Source organism: Arachis ipaensis, chromosome B2 (genome assembly GCF_059453495.1).
Source record: "Arachis ipaensis isolate K30076 ecotype BB chromosome B2, ASM5945349v1, whole genome shotgun sequence".
Classification (NCBI taxonomy): Eukaryota; Viridiplantae; Streptophyta; class Magnoliopsida; order Fabales; family Fabaceae; genus Arachis; species Arachis ipaensis.
In genome coordinates this window covers 111,885,949-111,912,318 of record NC_142437.1, presented here as the reverse complement: position 1 = coordinate 111,912,318, position 26,370 = coordinate 111,885,949, and the positions used below count along the sequence as shown (strand labels likewise).

The 26,370-nt window shown below is 31.5% G+C and overlaps 2 protein-coding genes across 2 annotated transcripts; both read right to left on the bottom strand.

Annotated features, from left to right (window-relative positions):
• Window positions 1-20,074: 20,074 nt before the first annotated feature.
• On the bottom strand, window positions 20,075-21,669 carry LOC148575232 (protein FAR1-RELATED SEQUENCE 5-like). The gene is made up of 5 exons (XM_088506127.1): window positions 21,406-21,669; window positions 20,981-21,057; window positions 20,834-20,896; window positions 20,496-20,725; window positions 20,075-20,331 (listed from the first exon to the last, which is right to left on the bottom strand). Exons 1-5 carry the CDS (start codon window positions 21,667-21,669, stop codon window positions 20,075-20,077), a joined length of 891 nt encoding a protein of 296 aa, XP_088362253.1.
• Window positions 21,670-24,946: 3,277 nt separating this feature from the next.
• On the bottom strand, window positions 24,947-25,758 carry LOC107628493 (dirigent protein 19). The gene has a single exon (XM_016331142.3). The coding sequence runs from the start codon at window positions 25,618-25,620 to the stop codon at window positions 25,051-25,053; it is 570 nt and encodes a 189-aa protein (XP_016186628.1). The 5' UTR covers window positions 25,621-25,758; the 3' UTR covers window positions 24,947-25,050.
• Between the last annotated feature and the right edge of the window lie 612 nt (window positions 25,759-26,370).

Below are 26,370 nucleotides of genomic sequence, written 5' to 3'. Positions count from 1 at the left end.
AAAATTATAAAAACCTATAGAATAATTAAATTTTTTTATATATATATAAAATGATAGTTACAGATTATAAAATAATTTAAAATATTTCATTAAATTATTTGAAATAAAATGTGTACATGATTTTTAATTTCAAAGACTCAAAGAGCGCCTTAATAAAATTTAAAATTCAATTTGAATTAATATAACAAATTAATGATATTATTTTTGAGCTATTTAAAAGAAAAAGTAAAAATGTTATCAGTTTTACATAGTTCAACGTAATATTCAACTTTTTATGTTAATATTCTATTAATATTTGTACGTCAAAAATTATTTTAAAAACTAATATAAATTATATTATATTTATAAAATTTGGAGATTAGTTAGAGGTAATTAAAATTTTAAAAGATTAAATTAAAATTTGTGTATATATTTAAAGACGTAACTGAGAATTATCTCGTGATTTCTACTATCATCGATATGAGCTACGCACGATTTAAATGCCATAAGGTATGCCCTCTTGTCTTTCCTCCATATGTAGCACCTATAGCACTATTAGCAACACAACAGTTTCTAGCAACACAATTTTCTCCATAGGAGCGGCAGATTTGAGCAAATTTTCACAGCAAAATCATGAAACAAAATCAAAAGCGTTATACATGGAGCAACGTGCAACACACTTGTCACTATCATAGAAATCAAGGGTGCGTTACAATTAATAATTATATATAGTAACCCTGTAAACACTACTTGAATGGAATGCTACATATTCAATCATTTCTGTACTGTATGTATTATCCTTATCTAGTGACTAATGGCACATGCAGCGTAACATAAAAATAAAAATATTAAGCATCATTGCACAAATATAGTACTATTATTACATATGAATTATGAACAACATAGAAGCAGGAAAACTCATTGTACGTAATGGTCCTCACTTTTCACGAAAACTCTAGAGGCTTTATTAGTTCTTGTTTAGTTCTTATTTAATGTTACATATTTGTATAGCACAGTATATATTTCAAGATATATATCACCACAAAAATATTGTCATTTGATGATTTTGGTGGCAAAAAGCAAAATTGTTAAGTTGATTAATTCAAATATAGGTTGAGTATATGATAATAATGATATATTAGCTAATTTGTCGGTATATTCCAAGTTAGATATTTAAGGATAATATAATATATGTATAGCAGATTTCATGATTAGTCCTCTAGCTAACACTTAGATGAAACCAAAAATTAGTAGGTAATTCCTAACCAACATATACTCGAGAATTTATATATAGTAGTGAAAAAAAAAAAAAACTAAAAAAACAAGTTTATGGTACATGAAGTCGAAATTTTATTTGGGTGTATTGTTTCGACATATAATAGTCGTTCAGGTATTTTTTTTCTATCAGAATTTTTATAATTGAAAAATTTAAAGTTTGATTTTTATTATAAAAAATAAGATAAATTAAAAAAACTTATATAAAAAGTTTACACAAAATTAAAAAAGAGATTTTACGTATAAAAAACATATTAAAATTATAATTATTTATATATTTTTTATATTAATTTATAATCCAACATATTTTTAGTCTATATTCTATACTACTTTTAAATATTGTGACTGTTGATATAAAAAACTGCCCCTCTAACATTCATTTATGTATATATAAAAATTTTAGGGAACTAACAACAATCTAAGCCAACTCAAACTAATTTTTTGTAGTTTTAATTTTAAAATTTGAAAAATTAGAATAGTAAAAAAAATTTTTTTTTTTAATAACAGATCTCTTGTATTTTAATTAGTTGGTTCTAATTGATTACCCTCTTAGTTAGTTCCTAACAAAATCGATGTATATATCGTTAAAAAAAAAAGTAAATCTTGATCACAGATAACCAAAAAAAAAAAAAAAAAAAAAAAACTTGAGAGTTTCCAATTATTCCATGATATCTACTAACAAGTTGTAAACGACCTGCCATCTCTGCCTTCAACATCTCTCTCTCGAGTGTTGAGTGAAGATAGAACACCATGAATGATTGTATTAGGTGTGAGTAATATATAACATTTTGAAATTTGAATCATATCCCATTTTTGTTACTCATTTCATCTTATACCACATTCTGCATATTTCTGCAATACCCTTAATAGTTCATAATAATGTGTGTAGTACCGCCAGAAAAACAGCATTTGGGAAAGGGCCTCGTACTCATCACTCATCATCAAGAATAGTGATCAAAAGCTGATCCATCTAATGGTTAGGGTTTAGAAATTATATATACGACGATATTTAGAGAAATGATAATATATTACATGACTATGGTATTAAAAAATGATATTTGTAAATTAAAGTCAATTAAAATCAATTATTATGTATTTTTATATAAATATATGTATTATTTAGTATATTTTTAATATATATTTTATATTTTAATATGTATTTTATACTAATAACTGATTTTAGTATACATGTAATATAAGTATATGGTATAATATATAAAACTGGTAAAATAATTAAGTTAACTACCAATTTGATATCGGAAAGATTTAACACTGACAAAAAATTATTAAAAGATATTATTAACAAAATAGCACTTAAATGATTTAAAAATATGACAAAATTAATCAATAAATATTATATTTTTTATAAGTAACAAAAAAAAATTTATATTTAGCAAACGACTTATCTATTTGATATGAATTTTTGTGATAATATTTAAATAAATATTTAGAAGATACATAAAAAATTCAAAATAAATTTTAATCTCTAAAATTTTATTTTTATTTTAAAAAAAAAAAGTCATTCACAATAAAAATAATCTTTTAAAAAAATATTCAATATAAAATTACCAAATTTTAAAGATGAAAAATCTTATTTTTTAATAATGCTTATAAAAAATTACATCAAAATATGATTTTTAAATTTTTTTAATATATATATAATTAATATCTAATTTTTTTATCATATTTTAAAATTTTTCTAAAATTTATTTGTCTTTAATATCTTTTGAATTTATTTTTATGAGCGATATAAATTTTTGGATATTATTTTAATAATTTACTCATATAAACACAAATTTTCAATTTAAAAGAGACGAATGTAAATATCAGTATTAAGTTAACATAAATGATTTTAAACACAATAAGGTATACTTATTAGTTATTAAATTCAATGCTTAGACTTTTTTTTTTGGAAAAGTCTAGGGGTCAGCAGTTTTGTTGAATTTTGGCCCGCGTATAACCAGCAGATAAAGGTGAGTCATTGGATGAAATCTCACACCATTAGATCATCATTGATAGCTATTTGATGGCTACCAATAACAAAAGTTGCTGCCTCCTAGCATTGCTCTTTTTCTTTTTCTTATCTGAATATAAATGTTCTCGAAAATAAGTATAATAATTAATAAGTACAGAAAAAAAAAAAAGAGCACAATCTGCAATGTGATACATTTTTTTTTTTTGGTTTACAATGTGACTCAATTTTTTTTTTTTTTTGAGAGGTGGGGATGGGAATTGGGATTCAACATTTGTTCAAATGAGAAAAGAATAATCCAGCCCAAAGCCTTCTCGGGCTCAAAGAGGGAAATAGCACTAAGCCCGTGTCTAAAGGGATGAATGGATGATAGTATGATACTTACAGCGACTCAATTCGCTCCATTCTAATTAAACCAAAAAAACAAAATATTTTTTTTTAAGTTTTTTACAGTATTCTTGAATCTAGTAGATTAAGGATTAATCCATCACAAATCTACTTAAACAGATTAGTGAGTTAATTATTAGACCACCCATCTAACTTGATTTTATAAAAGAAATATAGAAAAAACGTAAACTAACATACATCAAAATCAAATCGAAAAGAATCTGGCACTGACCATAAACTTTCGAAAAAGTAAACCTAACAAAAATATTACCTAACAAAATTTTTTTCTAAAATAGTAGTATAAAAGGAAATATTTCATTAAAAATTACTGAAAAATATATATTTTTTAATTTTTAATGTATTGAGTACATACACTAGTTTTTTTATTATTGTACAATAAAAATGTATCCTTAAAACATAGAAATATAGAATAGCTAAATTCTTTTCTAAAAATAGTTAAAAGTTAACAAAATTGTGAGATCGTCAATTTGTCCAATTTCCATTAACAAAATAATACTAAAATTCTAGGAATATTACACCATCCCAAACGGATGAATTTAACGGGACGGACCAGTTTGTTTGATACCCTTAAAATTAGAAAAAAAAAAAAAAGATTAAGAAGATAGGCAAGCATTGAAATATGCATCTAAAGAATTTCAATAAAAAAAAAAGCATCTCAAGAAGTTAGAGATCTTATGTTTGTTCACCAATCTTTAATTTAATGGAACTAAAAGAATAATATGACATCTCTTAAGCAACTTCAATGAATACTAAACCTTATTTAGGGATGGAGGCAACAGTTGACAGGCTAAACAAAAACTGACCAACAGAGTTTATCAAACGAGATAGCTATTAGCTATTAGTTTTCCAACATTTCTAGCAATACAATATGATGAAATTGTGGTCTAAATTTGATTTTAGCGAAGAAAAGAAATAGAGTGACGTTGAAGAAGAAGACTAAAAAAAACAATTTTTTTTTTGTATAAATAAGTACAAAATCTAAAAATTAAAAAACACAATTTCACATGAGTTATTGTTGCTATTCACTATTTATATCTATTAAAATTTAGAAAATTAACGTTATTAAAATCTAACTTAATATGATAAATAAATTAATTATGGTTAAAAAACAATTAATATGTTTAAATGTGACATCTAATCAAAACAAACTTTTATATTATTTTAACTAAAGTTATAAAAATGAATAATATCCAAAAGTCTTTACTTTAGCATAGCCCCTAACAAACCTAAAGAGTCCACTTCCACCAATCATAGGCAACTCTCTAGCCTTAGCTTGTTGAAAATAGGGTTCCTCTCCAAGATGGTGATGGTGCTCCCATTGTACTTTCCATCAACAAAAGCAAAGTTCATAGCCGCAACTAAGGAGGTGGCCATGCCAACTCACAATATCAAAGAGTTGATCAAGTATGTTGATTAAACTGAAAGAGGTGGTGGTGTTGATCTTGTTTGTGGGTGCAACAACTTCAACTGAAGTAGGGTTTTTGCCACTCACAATGTCATGCCAACTAGAATTTGAATTGTGAAACCTTCTCTTCTTTGTGGAGGAGAATGGTGATGGACAAGAAGATGTGGGTAGTGGTCATGGTTTTAGTTTTGGCTGAGGCATTATTAGTGTCCAAATACCATGCTTTATCCGTTATAGGTGTTGGTGGTGGAGCAACAACTATGATTGTTCTGGCTTCTTGTGCCAACCAAGATTGAGGGTGATGGAAGGAGGTGGTTGGAGGAGCTGCTGGATTTGATGTTGTTTTTTTCACCTCCGACCATATTTAGTTACATGAATTCACTAATTACCTATTGTAACGTGTATCAATTTGTGCTTACTGCGTATCAATTCATCTATTTACTGAAACCTTATACATATAAGGTGAGTTCTCTGATAGCACGGGTACTAGTGGTTAAGGATGCCCAAGATTTGACCAACCAATAATTTGAGGACAGGTGGCAAGAAGAGTTCTATGCAGGTAGTGAATCAATGTTGCATTATGTAATTGGCTTCTAGATAAGTACGGCAACTTTAAAAAGTTTACTGTATGGACAAGTATATAATTTTACAGGTCAAACATCGTTTATGCTAGGTGGACCTACAACTGTGTAGACAAAAACTAATCAAATTAAAAGCCTGTTTGGTCTCCAACAAAAAAGGATAAATGAATGAATTTCGGACTTTGGACACAAACCATATAGTAATTTGGGGAGGCCAATGTGGATGAAAAAACGAAAATTTCATGACCAAAAAAAAAAAAAGAAAAAACGAAAATTAAAAGAAGGTAATAATTTAACGTATTTTTTACACTTTAAAAATTAAGATTAATTATGGTTATGAGGTTCCTAAGTTAGTGCCGTTTGTTTTTGTCATAATTTTATATTACTATAATACTGAAATGTCAAACATAAAATAATATATATAACGTATATAAAATAATAAATTGTAAAATTCTATAATAATCAAGACTCTTTCAATGCTAATGAGTTATAACTCAAATGACATAATCTTCTCATATTCAGTTAGAAGTCGTGGATTCGAATTTTTTTATTTTTGAAATATATATATATAAAACCATGGGTTTTATAATAATCAAAACTCTCATATTTTCAAAAGCATATATATAGAACTCATTTCCAATAGAATCATATCCTCTACCTATATTTATTCAATCGATTTTATTCAAATAAATAAAAATTATTAATTTTATATAATTCTCATAAAAAAATATTTTATTTTTTAATTTTATATTTAATTTATTAAGTATCTTTAGTTTTATTATTTTTTTAAGTTATCAATTAATATTTTACTTAAATTCCCTAATTGTATCACATTATTTTTTTTATTATTATTATTCTTTGTATAGAAATGAACCCCAAAAAAGAGTAATATTAGATTTTACATTTTTATGTATGAAAATATTATGGCTTATTATATCATAAAATAACATCGTACCACATATCAAAAATTATAATTATATATTTATTTTTTGTTATTTATTTTATTTTCTTTTAATGGTATAAAGTAGTCTATATTTTATGAAATTATTTGTATCATTTATGCAATATTTTTTTTGTTTTTAGTAATTATCCATTGATAAATGTTGAATCAACGGTTATATTTATTATATTTCAATATGTTTATTTTAAAAACGTTTGTTAAAAATATACTCATTATGTCATATATTTTCTTCTTATTACAAATAAAAATATAATATTAAAAACCAAGAGCAGCTAAATTCAAAGGATATTTAAAGATTTCACTATCATTTGATTCATAGTATTTTGGATTAAACATGGTAAAAAACTGAGTTTTCAATATTTCATCCACTTGTAATATTAGTAGATATAAATTATCTCTTACGTAGGAAGCTTTTGTTTTTTTTTTTTTTTTGGTGACTGAAAAGAAAAATAACCAAACAAAAAAGAAAAGAAAAAACAAAATCCTAAAAGACTAAGAAGATGTAGGATAGTCTCGTTGAATACTCAACTCAAACTCTTTTCAAGGCACTAGAAGCTCGACATGCAGAGAGTGTGATCTCATCACCATCTTTGTCATGGTGTCTGCTACGGTATTTACGTCTCTCAAAATCAAGTCTTTAAATCAATACGCCACTTCCAAGCTATGCTATAATGAATTTTGGAAATAATGAATTTTTTATATATAAAAAATTTAAATATTTTAAGATGAAAAAATTAAAATAATAAAAAAATTAATTATCCAATCATTATCCTCCAACCCAAAGCTACGGACCACTTCTACCCAGTAATCTTCAAAGTCCTTAACATCAAAATGGTCGTACACAGCTTTCTTGAACGCAGCACAGAAATCACTATCTTTTATTTTTTGAAGTGCATTCCGAGCAAGGTGCCAGCTATAGAGTTGATGGGTCGTATTAGGGAACTCACTACGAATCGCCTCCTTCATAGACTCGTCACCATCCGTGACAACAACTTTTGGTTCCTTACTCTGCATAACCTCCAAAAAACACCCCAACAACCATTTATATGATGGAATCTTTTCATCATCTAGCAAACCAAATCCAAACATAATAATCTGCCTATGGTGGTTAGTACCCGAAAAAATAACCAGAGGCCTGTTGTATAGATTCTTCTTGTAAGTGGAATCAAATGCCAACACATCTCCGAAGCACTCATAATCATATTGCATGTAGCCGTCTGACCAAAAAATATTACCTAGATGCTTCTCAGCGCAGTACGAATATTTTACAACTGCTAACGGATCCATTTCAGTCTTACCCTTTAGATAACTAATTGCTGCCGCAGCATCCCCTTCAACAATGCGGGATTGCCTAACATCATCCATATAGTTATACAAATCCTTCCTGATAAAGTTGACATTCCGATATCCACCACACAAGTGAGCAAAGAACCCTATGATTTGAGTTGTCTGGAATCCAGCCTCATGCACGCTGTGTATGTGAGCTTTGTCTCCATCAGTCAGCTTCCGATGCGGCGCCATTACGTTGGTGAAATCCGGTGGGGCCAAATCGTGATTATGATCCACAATTAACGTTTTTGTCCTCCACTTTCTAGAACTCATGTCCAAGTATACAACATACTTGGCATAACAATTGGTTCTGGTCTCTGCTTTATGAGCCCTCTTCCTATCGACCCTCTCATAGTGCTTCTTCTCATGCAAACTTTGTCGATTGCAATAAAAGAACTTCTGCACGATATTCTCTTCCTCATTTTTCACAGAATCACCCTTTCGTACAGCAAATCCAGTCGCATTCGCAAAAGCCACATATGCTTTGTACGCCTCTTCCACACTATTATACTCAGCTGATTCCAATGCGGCGGCAGTTAAAACCGCTGATCCCAATTCTTCGTCACTATATGGATTGTCAGCCACAACGTGTATTCCTGTTGGTACCAGCATGGAACCCTCATCACCAGCCACTGAACCATCTTCTCTATCCCTCGCTGCCGATTGACCTTCCTCTATCTCTGGTGACCGTGCAGCACTTCCTTCGTCATCATCCGTTGAGTCCATGCTCCATCCATCAGTCCATTGGACGGAGAAATCCGAACTTCCTTCTCCATAGCTTTCCATCTCAAATCGGCAGCACTGTCTAAAGAAATTCTCATTCTCAAAAAGGCTAACTATTAATACCAAAGACCGAGGACAAGATATCTGATTAGCAAAACGGCTAACAGGACAGATCGATAGCGGAATTAAATTAATTACTACAATTAAATTAATCACTATCAACAAGACAAAAACAACATACATGATATTGGCTACGAAAGAACATGATAACATGGTGCGATGAATTAAATTAATAACTGGCAACAACACAAAAGCACTATGCACCATCATGGCTAACAAGGAAGATGATAAATTCGTCCATTGAATTAAACTAATTGATTTAAATTAACCATAACGGCTAAGAATAAAGATGAACTCATTTGCTACAATAAACTAATTACAATCCACAACACAAAGAAAAATATGCAGATCACGAAGTTAGTGTAAATGTTCTCCACATAGAGCAATTCTTCTTGGGATTTAACTGGGAATTTAAGTTGGCAACATGCAGATTCATCGTCAATCATGCAAGATAGGAATGTGATGCAAAGAATAAAACAAATCAAAGGTTACACTTACCTCAGATCGAAGGCGGCTTCAACGTCGATAGCCACCCGCACGGCGGTGAATGTCGCGGACCTAGAATGAGGCTGAGTGCCTGCATATACTACTTTACGGATTGCAACCTACTAACAAAAAAGATACACAGCCGCACATCGGAAAACACTTCGATGTCGTCAGCCACCCTAACCTCTGCGATTGTTACGGACCTGGAATGACGCAGTAGTGACTGAATCTGCTACTGTACCGAATGCGCCCAAACCATAACATGATCGACAACTAGAATCCTCTGCCGAAACAACACGGGGGGCTGACTCATGAAACCACCAGTTAATAACTCACTGCCAACAATGGTCCAAGTTGACCGCAACATGAACCATGGGTGATGGTCGCCGTCCACAGCAAACCTTTGAAACTCAAGCGTGGAGAGGTTTTTGGTGATTTAGGTTTTTTTGGGTAGCTTTTTGAAATTCCTAATTGGCCCTTCTCCTAAATCTAATTAACTCTCAAGATAATGTTCCTAATTTACCATCTAAATTTTTTACCTTGCCTAATTACCTAAGTTATTATGGTCAGCAAAGTCAAAAAAACTTTTGGGTCTTTGCTTACTAAGCCACATGCCGGCATTCATTTGGTTTGGCCCACTTAGTCACCTCAGCCACTAAAAAATATAAACCACCAGAGTCTGCACCTACATATAATTTTCACATAAAATATTTTATATATAGTTTAAGTATTGCATACTCGTTCTCGTACCGGAATGTATTGCGTTCATAAAAATTTGATCTACCACTTATGCAGCTTCTCCCTCTGAACTTTCTTCAGAAGCTTTAACCTCTTCCACTTCGGTTAATCTTTGAGTCATAGTTTTAACTATATATGCTTTAAAAGTGTTCTTTTTATTTAGTTTTTTATTATATTAATTTAAAAGAAAATTAAAATAAACACATCCAAAAAGATTTAATATCTTTTTAAAATTAAATATATATCCAAAAAATAAATTAGATAAAACTGAAATTTAAAATTTAAATTTTAAAATCCCCATTTCAATTTTAAAATTTGTTATTACTAACACATCCAAATTTAAATACACATTCAAAAATCAAATTAAATAAGATTAAAATTCAAATTTTCAATTTTAAAATCCTTAAACCTTTTGATTATTAACACATTCTACACAAAACCTTAAAGAAATCAGATTTCAGGAGTCAAAACTTACCGCTGTCGTATAATCAGTTCGTGGCCTTCATCCTCAACGTCACCGCATCACGCTCAGCGCCAAGCGTTCTTCCTTACCGCCTTCCTCCTTGGCGCTCATCCTCGCCGCCGCCTTCCTCCTCATCGTCGCTGTTCCTCCGTGTCATTGTGTCCTACTTGGCGTCATTCGTCCGCGTCGTAATTCCTCCGTGCCGCCTTCCTCCTCGGCTAGGGGTGGCAATGGGTAGGGTAGGGTAGGGTTTGGAGTCAACCCTAACCCTACCCGCGGGTTGAGAATATCTCAACCCTAACCCTACTCGCTCTTAATCCGCGGGTACCCGACTCTACCGCGGGTTACAAAAAAATGCAACGTTATTATATAACTTGATGATAATTTAAAATAGAACTGACTTTTATGTAAAAAAAGTTTATTAAATTATCAATTAATGATCTTCTTTTAATGACTAAGGATCTTTTGTATTTAGTGAGAAGTCTTTAGTTCAACATCCACTTAAAATATATTTTTATATAAGTATATAACATATACATATATAGGGTGCGGGTTGGTCGGGTAGGGTTGAGGCTCAACCCGCACCCTACCCAACCCGCACGAAAACCCTACCCGCACCCTACCCTACCCGCGGGTAGGGTACATATTGCCACCCCTATCCTCGGCGCTCATTCTCGTCACCGCTGCGTCCTCTTCATTGTCCTTCATCAGCTTCGCTTCATCCTACTTGGCGACGTTCGCCGTTCGTTCGCATTGCCACGTCCTCCTCATGGCCGTTCATCAGCATCGCCAATTCTTCTGTGCCGGAAACGTACCTCTGGTATTTGGATGTGTCTGTGTTCATAGATTTTTTCTTTGTGCATTCCCTGACCCTATTGCTTTTCCTTTTATTCTGTACAATATTCTTATTTTCTTTGTGAACAATAATGAAATAAAATGACCTGAAGAGATCCCCATATATATATATTGTAATGTTAATTTATTTTTGCATGTGCAGGTTCTATATTTTGGATGTGTTTATATTGTTCACTGAATTTTGGATGTGTTTATGAAAGAATAATGGCATTCTAGTTTGTGTCCCCAATCTCTGTAGTTTGTAATGGTAATGTAATTTGGACGTGCTAAATCCTAATTCTGTATGTGTTTATGTTGTCTAATTAATTCTAGGTGTGTTTGTGTATCTGTATAATTTTGAAGGCATTATACTTGTTGTTTGTTATTTTAGATGTGTCTTTAGCTAATTTATGACTTTGCAATAAATATCTACTTTCCACTACTCTATTGATTTCGAGTTTGATCTAATTTCATGATAAAATACGATATATTGTGATTATGCTATGCTATTTCTAATTTATTAGAAATTAGACACATGAGAGTATTATTGTTCTTGAAAGTATTCATTAGCTTAAAAATTTTGTTAGTGAGGTTTGCGATTGAAAGAAAAAAGCTTGAGTGAGTCGAAGAATTTATTATATGAAAAAAAACCAATTATGCAAGTTTTAATTGTCTGCAGAAGAATATTATGCAATTGAAAGATGCTTGAATGTTAGGTTGAGAGTTCAACAAGAAAAAACCGTTCGAGAGGCTGTGATTTTTTAGTTAAGTTTTGTTTTTTTGTAATGATTCTCTTTGAACGCCTCTTCATTTGTTTGCTTGCATGAAAGATTAATTTGCTAACATTGTTTGTTAATAAAAAAGGAGTTTCAATGTTTTAGTGCTGGCTGGTTGTTCTATTCTTAGACTTGTGTTGAGGATTTGTTCGTTTTTATTGGTGATTTTTGCTGCCTATCAATTTTTTGGTATGCAAGCTTGTGGTTTTGGTTGTGTACATGTATAATTTTGGATGTGTAACCTTATTAATTTGGATTTGTAATCTTATCATAGATATATGAGTTTCTAATATGTTGATGAAATAATTAGCGTATATTATTATCATTCGGGATGTGTTTATGTTGTTCCTTCAATTTTGGATGTATTTTCAGTCAAAACTTTATGTTTAACCTTATGATGCGAACACTGAACTTTGTCATTTTGACATGAGTTTTGATGAAATATCTAGGATGCCTTTTTAATAATTTTGGATGTGTATTTGAGTATAGTTTTTGTCTTGTATCCAATATGCAGTCTCGAAACACAATGCCATTTAAAAAACGTACTTGGACTGGTCCAAAAAAAGAAAAATCAGCAGCTAGTACGGCTTCCATTGACAAACTTGATGAATTTAATGATAACACTATCAAAAAGAAAGTTGGAAGGCCGAAGAAACTAGAGGGTCCTAAAAAGGTAGTTTATTTTACACCTTACGAATTCTCTGGGTTATTAAGTGACATACACAATATAACATAAACTAACTAGTGTGTCAATTTTTCATAAAACACTTGATACCCAATGCTCTCCAACTGCCATCGCGGGTATGATAGAGTATCTGAATGATAAAGATCCGATCAAATACCAAGAGGTTGAGGACATGGGATTTGGATGCCTGAGGCACATCCCACGGTGGTCGATGAACCGAGATTTGATAGTTGCCTTGGCGCGGTCATATAACAAGGATTGAATGCATATAGAGGTTGAGACCGGAGACATACTAGTTAATGCACGTTTGATAAGTCAAGCATTAAGACTCCATGCAAAAGGTAATACCTAAAATATATAATTAATATAAAATACATATATGTTTTCTTCTTTGGTGTCTAGTAAGCCTATTGCTAGTTGTGTTTTTTGGATGTGGTAATACTTCTCTCACCCCTGTTCTTCCATTTTGTAGGTGATAACTTCCCGAAGTTAGATCTGAAAAAACATTGTCAACTCATAGACACCTTTAAAGGCAGAACTAAAAAAAAAGTTAAGAACCATGTAATTAGATTCTCAGTTACAACTGAACTAGAAAAGGAGGAGTTCCGGCATTAATTTATAATGTTTGTCATGAAAGTCTTTCTATTTGCTACCAGTAATAAGTACATCACTATATCATTCATCTTGGGAGTGATAGACGTGCATAATTCAATACATTTTTTTTGGTAGACACATCTATGACTGTATTAAGGAGGGATAAGAAAATATATGGAAGATGACATAAAGACTATCGATGGATGCATGTTTTCTTTCTTGGTAAGTTGAGCCACATCACTTGTTATATCGATGGATGTCATTTTGTGGTAGATACTTTACTTGCATACCAACAAACACAGGGACCTTAGGGGATATTGTGGCGGCGTTAAACCATGGATTAGGGAATGGACTGATGTTGCGCTTAGAGAAGTAGTAAAGGAAGAACAAGTTCGAAAATTAGTATAGATGCATATGTAGATGTAAATAATTTTTTTATTATAGACCTACGCTTGAGAATTAATAAATTGTGTTAACAGGTTCTAATTTGGAATATTGATGAGTAAAGAAAATCCGAGAGGAAAAAGGACAACGTCAGTGAACCACAAAAGAGAACACCTGATAAGCGATGGGATGCACAAGTTAGACCTGGACTAAGGAGCGAACAAGAAAAAAGGCCAAAAAATTTGTTAAGGAGTCAGATGAAGAAGAATTTTTACTCGAGACTGACACTAGCGATAAAGAATGGTGTCATAAAAAGAATCCAACTCAGCATCCTCGGAAAAAAATGAATGTTGCTTATTCTCGAGATGGAGTGTTCAATGGTACCGAAGACCGTCAGGACAAGTAAGTTTAAATGATAATATATTTTATAATTATTTTTATATTCACTCCTTTTGTTGCTAGATTTGTATGAGTGCAATTATTTATTATATTATATTGAGTTGAATGACTTGGTATGTGTAGTCATGAGCTCTAAGAGGAGGTTGTGGCTGATTGTGTAGCACTTAATCCCATGAGCAATGGAGAAAACCATGTTGTCAATGCATTAGGTAAAAAGTAAGTACATTTACTAATTATTGCTGTTATAATTTACCTGTACGATATGTACACTAGTATTGGAATAAGTAAATTTGGTTTTTGAAATAAGTCATGAAACCCAAAATAAATAAATTTTACTGTTGAACTAATTAATCAAAAATATTGGCGAATACGAAACTGATATATGTCATCTTAATTTTGAATCTTAAATTTTATTTGTATAATTTTGGATGTGTGCATGCAATTACTTGTGTGCCATTGTGTAATTTTAGTTGTGTTCAAATAAGTCCGTTTCTGTTATATTATATTGAGCTAAAGGATTTGGTGTGTGTAGTCATGAGATCCAAGAAGAGGTTGTTGCTGATTGTGGAGCACCTAGTCCCATGAGCAACGAAGAACACCATGTTGTCAATGCATCGGTTGAAAAGTAAGTATATATATTAATTATTGTTGTTTCAATTTAACTATATAATATGTACACTAGTATTGAAGCTATGGTAATGTGGATTTTTTTTTTTTTTGATTGACTGTTCATTCTTTATTTATTTGGAATGTGCAGAACATCAAGGTGTTTAGATATAGTTGTGCATTCTGGACTCCACGAAAGGGTAAAGAATGTGGATAGCGGCGAGGTTGATCATGGAATACCCCAAGATGATGTTGAAGATTGCAATCAGCTTTCCCTGGAAACTATATCTGTCAATAACACTCCATCAAGGCCTGCTCCAGTTATCATCCGACCTGATTTTAATGAAGATGCAAAAAAGGTGTACAGATGGGTAATAGATGACAACAATCCCTTGGATGAAGTAATCGTGTGGTATCACACACACTATATGTTAGACCTAACACGAAGAGATCTAAAGACAATAAAAAGGAGGCAATGGGCCGACGATCGGGTAATGTAACTAACAAAGAATAGTTATGGATTTAGGATTTAGATATACTTTTGTTATCTTTTTTTATGCCCTTTATGCTTTTATGAATATGCAGGTGATAGAGTGCATGTGTGCTATCTTTAATGAGTTCCCAGCTAAGAGGTTTCAAGAAAAAATTCTACTGTGTTAATCCAATGATACTGGTACAACGAATACCTATTAATATTACTTTTTACTTGTGTTTAGACCGATACACTTAGTAATAAACTAATCTGGAATAAATGTGTATAGAGATGGGTTATGACACTGATAAATATTGAAAAATTCGAGGACAAACATGCCATAGTATGTGGGGTTAGCACAATGCTGGGAAAACGAGATCTATTTGTTCAACAAGGTAGAGGCAGCCAAGAGACATACAATATATGTTCATAAATATTACATCCAACCAGTATAAAGTTTTTTGTGCATCCTTTTGTATCTTTGTACCCATCTGCCTGGATAATCACTGGTGGTTTTATACTTTTCATCCAAAAAGTTTGACGTTCTTTGCTTTTGACTCCCTAGTTAGACCCCGTCTTAGTGATCACATGATGAAAGTGGATGAATATGCAGTAAGTAGGTATAAATACGGTCAATACAAGTTTTACATATGTCCAATTGAAACCAATAACCATTTACTTTTGAATAATTATTTTGATGTGTCCTTTTACATACAGGCCAAGCTCATTGAAAAGTTAGCCCACCTCACTTTTTCATGGTACGAAATCCAGGAAGATGGCGTAGAGAAGTCCTTTTATGTGGAGGTTTCCATTTAACCAAACACGTATGTTTCACTTTGATATATTATTTTATTGGCTAGTAACATGAAATTATATTGAAGCATATTTGTTTTTCTCTTGTTTGATACTTATGACTACGGGATTTGTGTCAATAAATTCATGGACTCATGGGATCCATAAATTCTTGACATAGATAATTATGTCGTGCCAGTTTGGACAACGGTAGGTCATAAACTCCAATTAGAACAATATTTCTAATATTTTTTTATATTATTCTTTAGTGACATTGAAAATTAATGCATGCAGAAAGACTTGGCTAGGATGAGAAGGAAGTACCTACTAAACATCGTGCTTGATCCGTAGAACGATTTTCTAAATACCGTGGAGGTTGTTGCCCGTGCCCTTTTACGTCGAGCGCCTCAAAGGAATAAAAGAAAAGAGGTGAGAGATCTTTAGACTGCGCCAAACACTGCTAAACTAATAAGAAGAGTGGAAGAGACAGTATGCACGAGGGCCAATAGGAGAAACAAGAAAACATAGTACTGTTCAAGTATAATTATCTTTTAAAATGGACATATTTTTCATTTTAATCTAGGATGTCATCTTTTTATTTTTCATGTTGGTAGGATATTCAACTAGCCTTACTTATTTTGCTATGTTTATATTTTAGTTAATTTTTCATTCATTGTGCATAAATTACACTTATTTATAGTAGTTAAAATTTTTTCCAAATGCCAGCTAGATGGATGTGCAACACAACTAAACCAATATCCCACCTTTCAAATTGGTTCTTGCACACATCTAAAACTCATTAATATTCTTGGATATATTTTCATTAACTATGGTAATATATAATTAGACTTATGAGTAGTTTCCGACGTAGTAATTAATTATCCAATGAACAACCATATATTATTAGATGTTCAACCTTGTGATATTTACATGTTACAAAATTAAAGGTATACATATATATACCTAACATTGACCGATAATATACAATTTGATCAGAAAAATACAATGGCCAAGTCATTTGAACCAATTAACCTATCCTTTACAACTACTAAATAATATAACATAAGTAAAATACTCTATCTTAATTAAACAAATTATTATTAAAAAAATAAGTACTCTACCCAAGGTTCTGAAAATCGGACCGGATTAGCCGGTTCAACCGGATTAACCAAAAACTGGTCACTAGACCGATCCGGTTGACCCCCAAAACTGTACTGCAAAAAACCGATAAAAAACTGGTCGAACCGGTAGTTAATCGGTGAACCGACCGAACCGGCCAGGTCTTTAACAGTACCGGTTTTTAACTATGGTCCCTAAACGGCGCCGTTTTGATGCAAAAAAAAAAAGAACTAAATGAGCCCAACCCGCTTACCCACATAGCTGACTCGGTAACCCAATTACCCATCCCCTTTTACAAACTGCAAGACCTCAGTTCTCTCACTCACCAGCCACCACACCTCAACCCTAATTTCACTTCCATGTTCCAATCTTCATCAGTTCATCCAACTCCAACGAATGCCACTGTCCCTCCCAGTCTACCACAATCGACACCACATCAGAGCTGCTATCACCGAGCAGAAGGACCTCCAACGGGCGTCGTCGTCAGCTTCGTCTGGTCTGGGCATCTGAACTCCGAAGCTTCCGTGGTCGACATCGTCTGCTCATCTGGTAAGCTTCTCCGTCAACGTCGTTGGGCATCTATTCTACCGTCGTGACCTAGACGCCTACTCTAATCTCTGTCGCGGTGAGTTGTACTGATTTTTCAACTAATTTTTTAAATTTTGTTAATGAACTATATCAATTGATACAAAATTCTTTATTTGGTTAATTATATGGATTGATGCAGAGTTCTGTATGTAATGGCTACTGTATGTAATTCAATTTTGGATTATTTGGTTAATTAATTATTTGGTTAATTATATGTAATGGCTGCAGTACTGGTTTTTTAATTTTGGATTCTGGATTTTGAATGCTGAATAGAATTTTGATATAATTTTAGATTCTAAATGGCTGTAATTTTGAATTTTGCTGTAATTACTGTAATGGCAGAGGTTTTATTGATATGTGGAAGTACTGTTTGTCATATAGCCACAATTGGGAATAAATAAATTTTATTTTTTTTATTTCTTTTCTTAATCAAATATTGGAAGTCTCTGGTTAGGATGGGAATGGGCTAATATTGTTGTTGGCTCATGATAATTTCGTGATCCAACATAAATTCGTTTCTGAATTCGAGTTTCTAATACTTTATTTATTTTTTAATTCTTGATGCCTCTCTTGATTAAAAGAAATGACAATTGTGATAATATTTGACCTGGTTTGATTGGAGACAGGAACATCCTCTGTTTAATAGTTCCCCCTCCTTATGATTGCTGCATATGGAAGCTGTAACAATCAATTGCCGTGGCAATGTATTGTTCAATGAATCTAAAGATTAAGATGACCTTATGAATAAGACCAAGGAACAAATGTTTGGTTTGCTGTTAAGAAAACTCAGTTTATTATTATTATTATTATTATTATTATTATTATTATTATTATTATTATTATTATTATTATTATTATTATATATTGAATTTTTTTATAATTTTATTGTATATTTAACTAAACAAGTTCAACTACGGTTTGATCCCGGTTGAACTATTGAATCATTGAACCAGTTATTTGACCGGTTCAATGACCGATTCGATTCTTGCAACCTTGACTCTACCCTTTTGCAACACATCCAAAATAACATTTTTGTTTACCAAAATGAAATAGAACACATCCAAAACTCAACAATACAAATGAAATAGTCAACAAATAAAAAATAAGATTATGATGCACCCAATATGAAATTGGGATTTGGATTATATAAATGCTGCAACTGCTACTGTATGTGTTAGTCTTTAGTCATTATTTCTATAAGAATGCACCTACAAACAAATGCAACAGACTGATGTCAACAAAGAATGAATAAATACAACTTAATATATAAATAAAAAGTTATCCGAGGCAAAAATATTACATGAATAGAAGGGTTTTGGAAAGAATTCAACAATGTCGTAAATCCAACAGAGCCTAGGGAATTCATTTGCGTACTTGTGGCATAATTTTTAGGGATACAAGAAAAGGTGTTGTTGGTGAAAGAGTCTTCTTCCATAGCAACAGAATTCTGCATACATAAATGAATGATATTTAAATTGTAGAACAAAACTTATAACACTCTCTCCAGCAATAAACACTAAAATAAACCTTAAGGTGTTTGCTAGCCGTAATGCGCCTCTCGGTGGCTTTGTTTAAATGTTTGTTTCCTTTAACAGCTGCAACTTTCTGAACAATGAAAATATCTTAAATTCAACAGGCTAAACACGTGAAAAATATCAACAGAGTAAGATAATTGTGTAAACCATGGGTGTTATAACTAACCTTTGGATGTTTACTACCAGCTCGATGCTTTTCAGTAGCCTTTTTTTTATTTTTTGGTCCATATCCACCTCGAGTTTCTTGAAGTTTGGACACCCTCTAGGTACCACATGAGGAGGGCTCTGCAGAGCATTTAATCCATCAGGAAACTCACTTGTGCCTACACTTTCTGAATGCTTTGCTCGATGTTTGCTAAGTGCCACTTTAGCACTCGCAAAAGCAGAACGCAATATATCACCCTCCTCCTTGTCATGCACAAAGTCCTGGGCCACATTGTAGAAGTCAACATATAGTCCCCTAAATATATTCATGCTTTCATCAGAGCACCGTGAGTCATGACTGCTTCTAATGTGGATGTTCTTGCGAAACATTCTTGCTCCACCGAGAGAGTATATAGGACAAGTTCATCTTGTCAACCCTACAATGGGATAAAACCGATAGGGCGTGGCAACAGAGGATACCATATGACGCAAACATGAAATAGTTGCACATGACCTGGTGCGAAATAGGACAATACACAACTTCATACTCGTTATAAATAAACATCCTATTTACTATCTTCTGTTCAGTCACTTCGTAAAAGTATTGGTTGTCTTTCACCACCCTTGGAGACAGTTTGCAGTCGCCCTTTTTGATAAATTCGGCTTGAACATCACGAAATATCCAGTTGGTGCACTCATATTAAAACTACTTCTCAATAGGAGTGTTCGATACACATGGGATCAGGCTCCTGTTGTCTGCTACATCGGATTCCAACTCCTTTTGTTCCTTATCTGCAAGACAATTGTCATACTGGTGCACAAATTGAATCAAGCTGCACCTACAAGTTAGGTACTTATCGAAGAAAGCATGCATGCTCTCACTCTGTTGTGTACTTCTCATGTCAGCCCAAAATTCATGCTCTAGAAAAACAGAGACCCATATCTTACGAATATGATAGATATCTACATTTTGATATACATATTTGCCATTAAAATACTCACTTATGATGCGACACTAAACATGCATGAAAGGACATTTAACATAAGTTCATTTCTTTTACAAAATATAGTCAATAATTAAAACGACTAATAAATAGGGCAATCAAGTTTTGGATGTGTATTCATACCATTGAGCCAGTTATTGTCATGAAGGTTGTACTCTTCAATGAAGTCATACCATGCACTTTCAAATGATTCTTGCGAATGAGACTCCCAAACAATCCGACCCATTGTAGCATTAATTTCTTTAAAACGGCTCAACCCTCCAAGTTTTCGTGGTATCTTCTTTAAGATGTGCCAGATACACAATTTATGCCTGATGTTTGGCATGACATTCTGAATGGCTGTTAACATGGCCCTGCATTGGTCAGTTAACATGCCATGTGGTGCTTTTCCCATACATTTCACAAATGTTTGCATGAGTCATTCAAAGAATTCAGTCTTTTTATTGCCCAATAGAGCACACCGGAGAATAACTGACTTTCTGTGGTGATTGACGCCTACAAATGCTGCAACTGGCATCTCAAACCTATAAAAAACCAATACATGGAGCAATCAGTGAGCTTGTCAATTAATAAATTCACAAAGAAATAAACAAAAAAAAAGAAGTTACTTGTTGAGCTTGTATGTAGTGTCAAATGATACCACGTCACCAAAATACTCGTAAGCAGCTCTTGATCGAGCATCCGCCTATAATACATGATGGAGACTATTATCACTATAGAAACTAATCCCATAAAAGAAATTCGGGTTCTGCTTTTTCATCCTCGTAAAATAGTCCAGCATCTTTTGTGCATCAGTATCATCTCCATAGATTCGGAGTTTACTGGATAAATAATTTCTAACATCCTTCTCTACAAAGTTCAAATTAGATCGACCACCGGCTTCATCAGCAAGCGCCTAACAAGTCTTCTAAGGTCGTATACTAGCCTGGTCGTTGCGCTCAAAGACATCCTTAACGTGCATGGAGAGTTTCCTATTTTTCTTAAACATTCATGACAAACTGGAATCACATCGGTGCGTGTGAGCTAATTCTACCTTCGATAGTTTCCATCGTCCAAGCTTTGTGTCAAGCTTCACATAGATGCGAGCTTTACAGTGTTCAGATGACACTGTATTAGACCTTTGGGTTGCCGGATTCTTCTTTGTTCGATATCCATCTCTATTGCATTGTATGGATTGGTTAACGGGTGTCCTTCCATGCTTGTCCAAGTTAGTGTTCCTTATATGAGCCTCGAATCCCACTTTATTAGCATAGTTGTAATAAAGTTGGCGTGTTTCTTCGAGAGGTTCAAACATCATCCCCACTTTTGGAATCTAATCATTGAAAATGGTGAGATGAATCATGACCTAGAAAAACAAAACATAATGACAAGAATTTTGACAAAAGAATGACAAAATAATACAAGCATACATATATATGTATAGTGGTCATCCTAAGGATATTTGGATGTGTTCACATGAATATATTAGAATATAACCTATAATTAGGATGCAAGAAAAAAAGCCGATAAAAATATCGGAAGAATACATAAAAAATGCATAAAAAATGCTTATAACAAAGATGTCAACTACCTCAGTCGTGCACTCAGTTTCTGTAACAAAATTGCTTGAACCATTACAAACATTTAAATTGTGCATATCAATAAGGGAATCAAATGAGTCAATTTCTTCTGACGACGATTGCGTGTTCAAGTCTAGTTCAAATGCTATGTTGATGTCTACTATAATAAGTAAAATTATTGTGAGGATAATATTAAGAAAAGAAGAAATTGTAATCAATTATAATATATACAAATAAATAATACATTAAAATACCAAACAATCAAACAATTAAATAAATTATAATGAATAAATGCTTGTGTTCAAATAAGTATTGAAATATGTCAATTAATAATAAAATGAGATATGACATTTTATTCTTGAAGTTTAAATTTTATTTGATAAATTTTTGGATGTGTTCTAAATATATTTTAAGTGCGATTGTATTATTTTATATATGTAATAATCTTACAAAATAAATTAATTTTAAAAATCAATTAAAATACCAAACAATAAAAATAATAAATAAATTAAAATAAATAAAAACTATTGTTTAAATAAGTAATAAATTCCGATATAAAAAAGGATATAAAATATTTTAATAATATTAAATATTTTTTTTATTATATCCTGGTTAAGAAATATAAGAATCAACATCTTTAATTATGTTTAAAAAAATATAATAATCTATATATTTAATAATAACTAGGTTGATCCTATTTAATTTTAATAATGGAGTTGCTACAAATAAAGATTCATATTTTAATTTGTTTGAGTAAATCACACAAAAAAAAAATTAAAATATTAAGTAAGAAGATGTAGATAGTATTTTTTATATCTTATTCGATAAAAACACATTTAATATATCTTATTTTATTATTGGTTAGATTTTTTTATTACTTATTTGAATATTAATATTTTTAGAATTTAAATTTTAAATTTAATTAATATCAGTATTGACCCAAAAGTATATTATGAGAGAGAGAGTAACATAATTGTTTTATTAGGTGGGTAGAAAGTTAAAGAAATTTTAATATTTAAAATTTAAACTCATCTCAATTACCAATGTATTTTCTAAAAGATTGAAATGTGTTTTAATTAAAGTTTAATTAAATAATATTATTTAAATTAAAAAGTTGGCTAAAAATTAAAATTTAAAGAATAAGTACCATTTTTTTCACTAATTTAGCTATCGTATCATGTACCAATCTGTCCTTACTGCATATTAATTCATCTGTTTACTGAAACGTTATACGGAAAATTTTTACATAAAATATTTTATATAGTTTAAGTAATGCATACTCGTTCTCGTACTGAAATGTATTACGTTCATAAAAATTTGATCTACCACTTACGTAGTGTCTCCCTCTTAACCTTCTTCAAAAGCTTTAACTTCTTCCTCTTCGGTTAATCTTTTGAGTCACAGTTTCAATAAATTTTTCACTGGACCAAGAGGCTTTAAGAACTGAGAGAGCATTTTCTAACTGATTTGCCAGTTCAGATAACAAACTAATTATTACCATTAATGTGTCTATTAGTCTATCAATGTGTGTAATAATAATAAATATATTATTAGTTAAAGTGGTAAATATTTTATACTTTTGTCGAATTTTTTAATTTTTTTTATAGGATATATAAAATGAAAGAAGTTAAAAAAAATTGTATACCAAAATCTTTTAATTTCATAATATATATATATATATAATGAAAATTATTCAGTGAAATACTAATTGTTATGTGATGCTAAACATTCTTTCACATTAAAATTAAGTAGGCTTAGTTTGATTTTAAAGAGGAATTAAACAGGTAAAAATGATCAAAACATTTATAAAATCCATCATAACCATATTTTTCCTAGATAAAGTAGTTCCGATGATTTTCTTGGTTGTTTATTTGTTTGTTGTTTTTTTTTTTTTAAGAAAAAAAAAAGATATGCAAAACTTGCTCAAAAGGAATTGGAAAGAGAGTGGACTTTTATATATTTATTTTGAGTAGACAAAAGTTTATGTGGGACTTTATAACATTTTGTTGGCGAGATTTAGAAGTTTGAAATAAATATGTAAATTGATCTTTTAAAGTATCTATCACCGATGTTTTGCTATCAAATCATTATTTTCTCATTCATTTTCTAAATATAATAAATATATACTTTTGAAAATAAAAAATAAAAACCATTTTTTAATTCAATAAAAAAAGTTGAATGTCGATAACTGCACAATTCAGATTCGTTTGATCTTAAAATTAAATGTCAACTAAAACATACTTTAAGCACAAGGAAAATGACCGGTAATGTAAAATAAGTGTTTTTAGAGCATACATTAATTATAAATGTGTTATATAATTATATACCTAAATATTTCTAACATATTATTTTTAAAGTAAATAGTCATTTTTTAACCATAAAAAATTTAAATACCGACATTTTTATCTATAAAAAACAAAAATTAAAGTTATATCCATGAAAAATAAATTTTTGCAGACAAAATTATTCGAACTTTAAAAAATTAAATAAAATTTTAAAATTATCCTCTAATATAACCTATTCAAATTGATTATTTATTCAAATGATACCCATGGTTAGAAATAGCTATTACTTTTATTCAAATTGATTATTTATTCAAACATGAAATTCTAATTAATTCAATAAAACATAGAAGGAAACTTGTTTTTTGTGTTTACGTTATTTGCAATAACTAAATCTATCACGCAAAATGTATAAAAGGGAATAATTTATCCAATTTTTAAGTAATGCGTTGCCTAATTATTATAGCAGCCAAATTAAGAAACCTTAACTAAATCGTAAATAATGAGAAAAGGACAATGTTTAGTTCATCAGTACAATTTCCCACACCACCTGAAATTAAATGCTCCAATGGACTCGGAAAAAGAAAAAACGAGAAACCAATGCAAATTTCACAAATTGCTAGGGTCATATCCTCTTATGTATAAATAAATTTAAAATATGATTTGATGTAACCATATATAGATTTATTAGAATTTATTTGATCCCATAAAAATACATAATTATTAGGTAATGTAAAATTTACACATGAATCAAAGGAGTGTGCTTTTCCAATAAGCAAACAATGAAAATATAACATCAATCTCCCACAAAACACATGGAATTAAATAAAGTACAATTCAATAATGGTTGACATAAACATTGTACTCAACAATAGCATCATTAGTCTTGAGATTCACCGAATAAGTGTTCAGCTGAACATAACCCCTAGCAAACCTAAAGAATCCACTTCCACCAATCACAGGCATCTCTCTTACCTTGTTGAAAATAGGGTTTCTCCCCAAGACGGTAATGGAGCTCCCATTATACTTTCCATCAACAAAAGCAAAGTTCATGGCCATAAGAAGGTCAGCTTCGGTTTGACTCGTCGAGGAATAAAACCCTTGAGCCCTCCCAACAAGCTTGGAGCTCAAGTTAGGCCCCAGAGTCAAAGGGTTGTCCAGCATACGGGTCAAACCGAAAAAGGTGGTAGTGTTAATCTTATTTGTGGCTGCAATAACTTCAATTGAAGTAGGATTTTTGCCACTTACAATGTCATGCCAATAGAATTTGAGGTGTGAAACCTTCTCTTCTTTGTTGAGGCCGAGGAGGCTCCGGTCGATGGAGCGAACGAAATCATCGGCTCCGGTGAGAGAGTGGCATGAGTAGAGGAGAATGGTGATGAACAAGAAGAAATGTGTGGTGGTCATGGTTTTGGTTTTGGTGGTGGTTGGGAATAATGAGAAGAAAGATGCAAACTAAACTACTAATTAAGAGTTAATGGCTTCAACAACAATGTATGAGTTGAATGGAGTGGAAAGAGAGGGTGTATGTGAGGGATTTATAAGGGAAAATAATTGTGGTCTAAACATAAATTATTGTCTTAACAAAGGTGCATTCACCTACCAAAAGGGGAAAAAAAACTAAAATGAAAAGCGTATATATATGGTTAACCATTTTTCATGTTTTTGGATTTTTTTTTTTGTTTAAACATGGAAAGAAACAATATATCCGAGGAGATGATTTGTTGGAGATCAACACAAGGCTCAGACCAAATAACATGATTAGAGTTACTCTTGACACCATATTTAGCCATCAAATTCGCAGCTCTATTTATTTCTCGAGACACCCACTCAACGTGAACAAGCCAAGGACGAGATAAAAGTTCTTGAATCTTGTGAATCAAATCTGTTATTTCAGATGAATACCTACTTGTAAGCTCATGCATGATGGACAGAATGTCAAGGCAATCTGTTTCACATATAATATCCCTCAAACTGCAATTTCAAACTAAAACTAGTCCTCTTCAAGTAGCAAATAATTCACATCTAATGATAGATCAGGAGAGAATGCTTCCAGAGCAGTCCGAGATTCATGTTTTTGGATTTAATATTTTAAGTCAATGGTTTAGTTAGATAATATTCATTCTTTTATAAAATAATGATTTTAAAACTCAAATT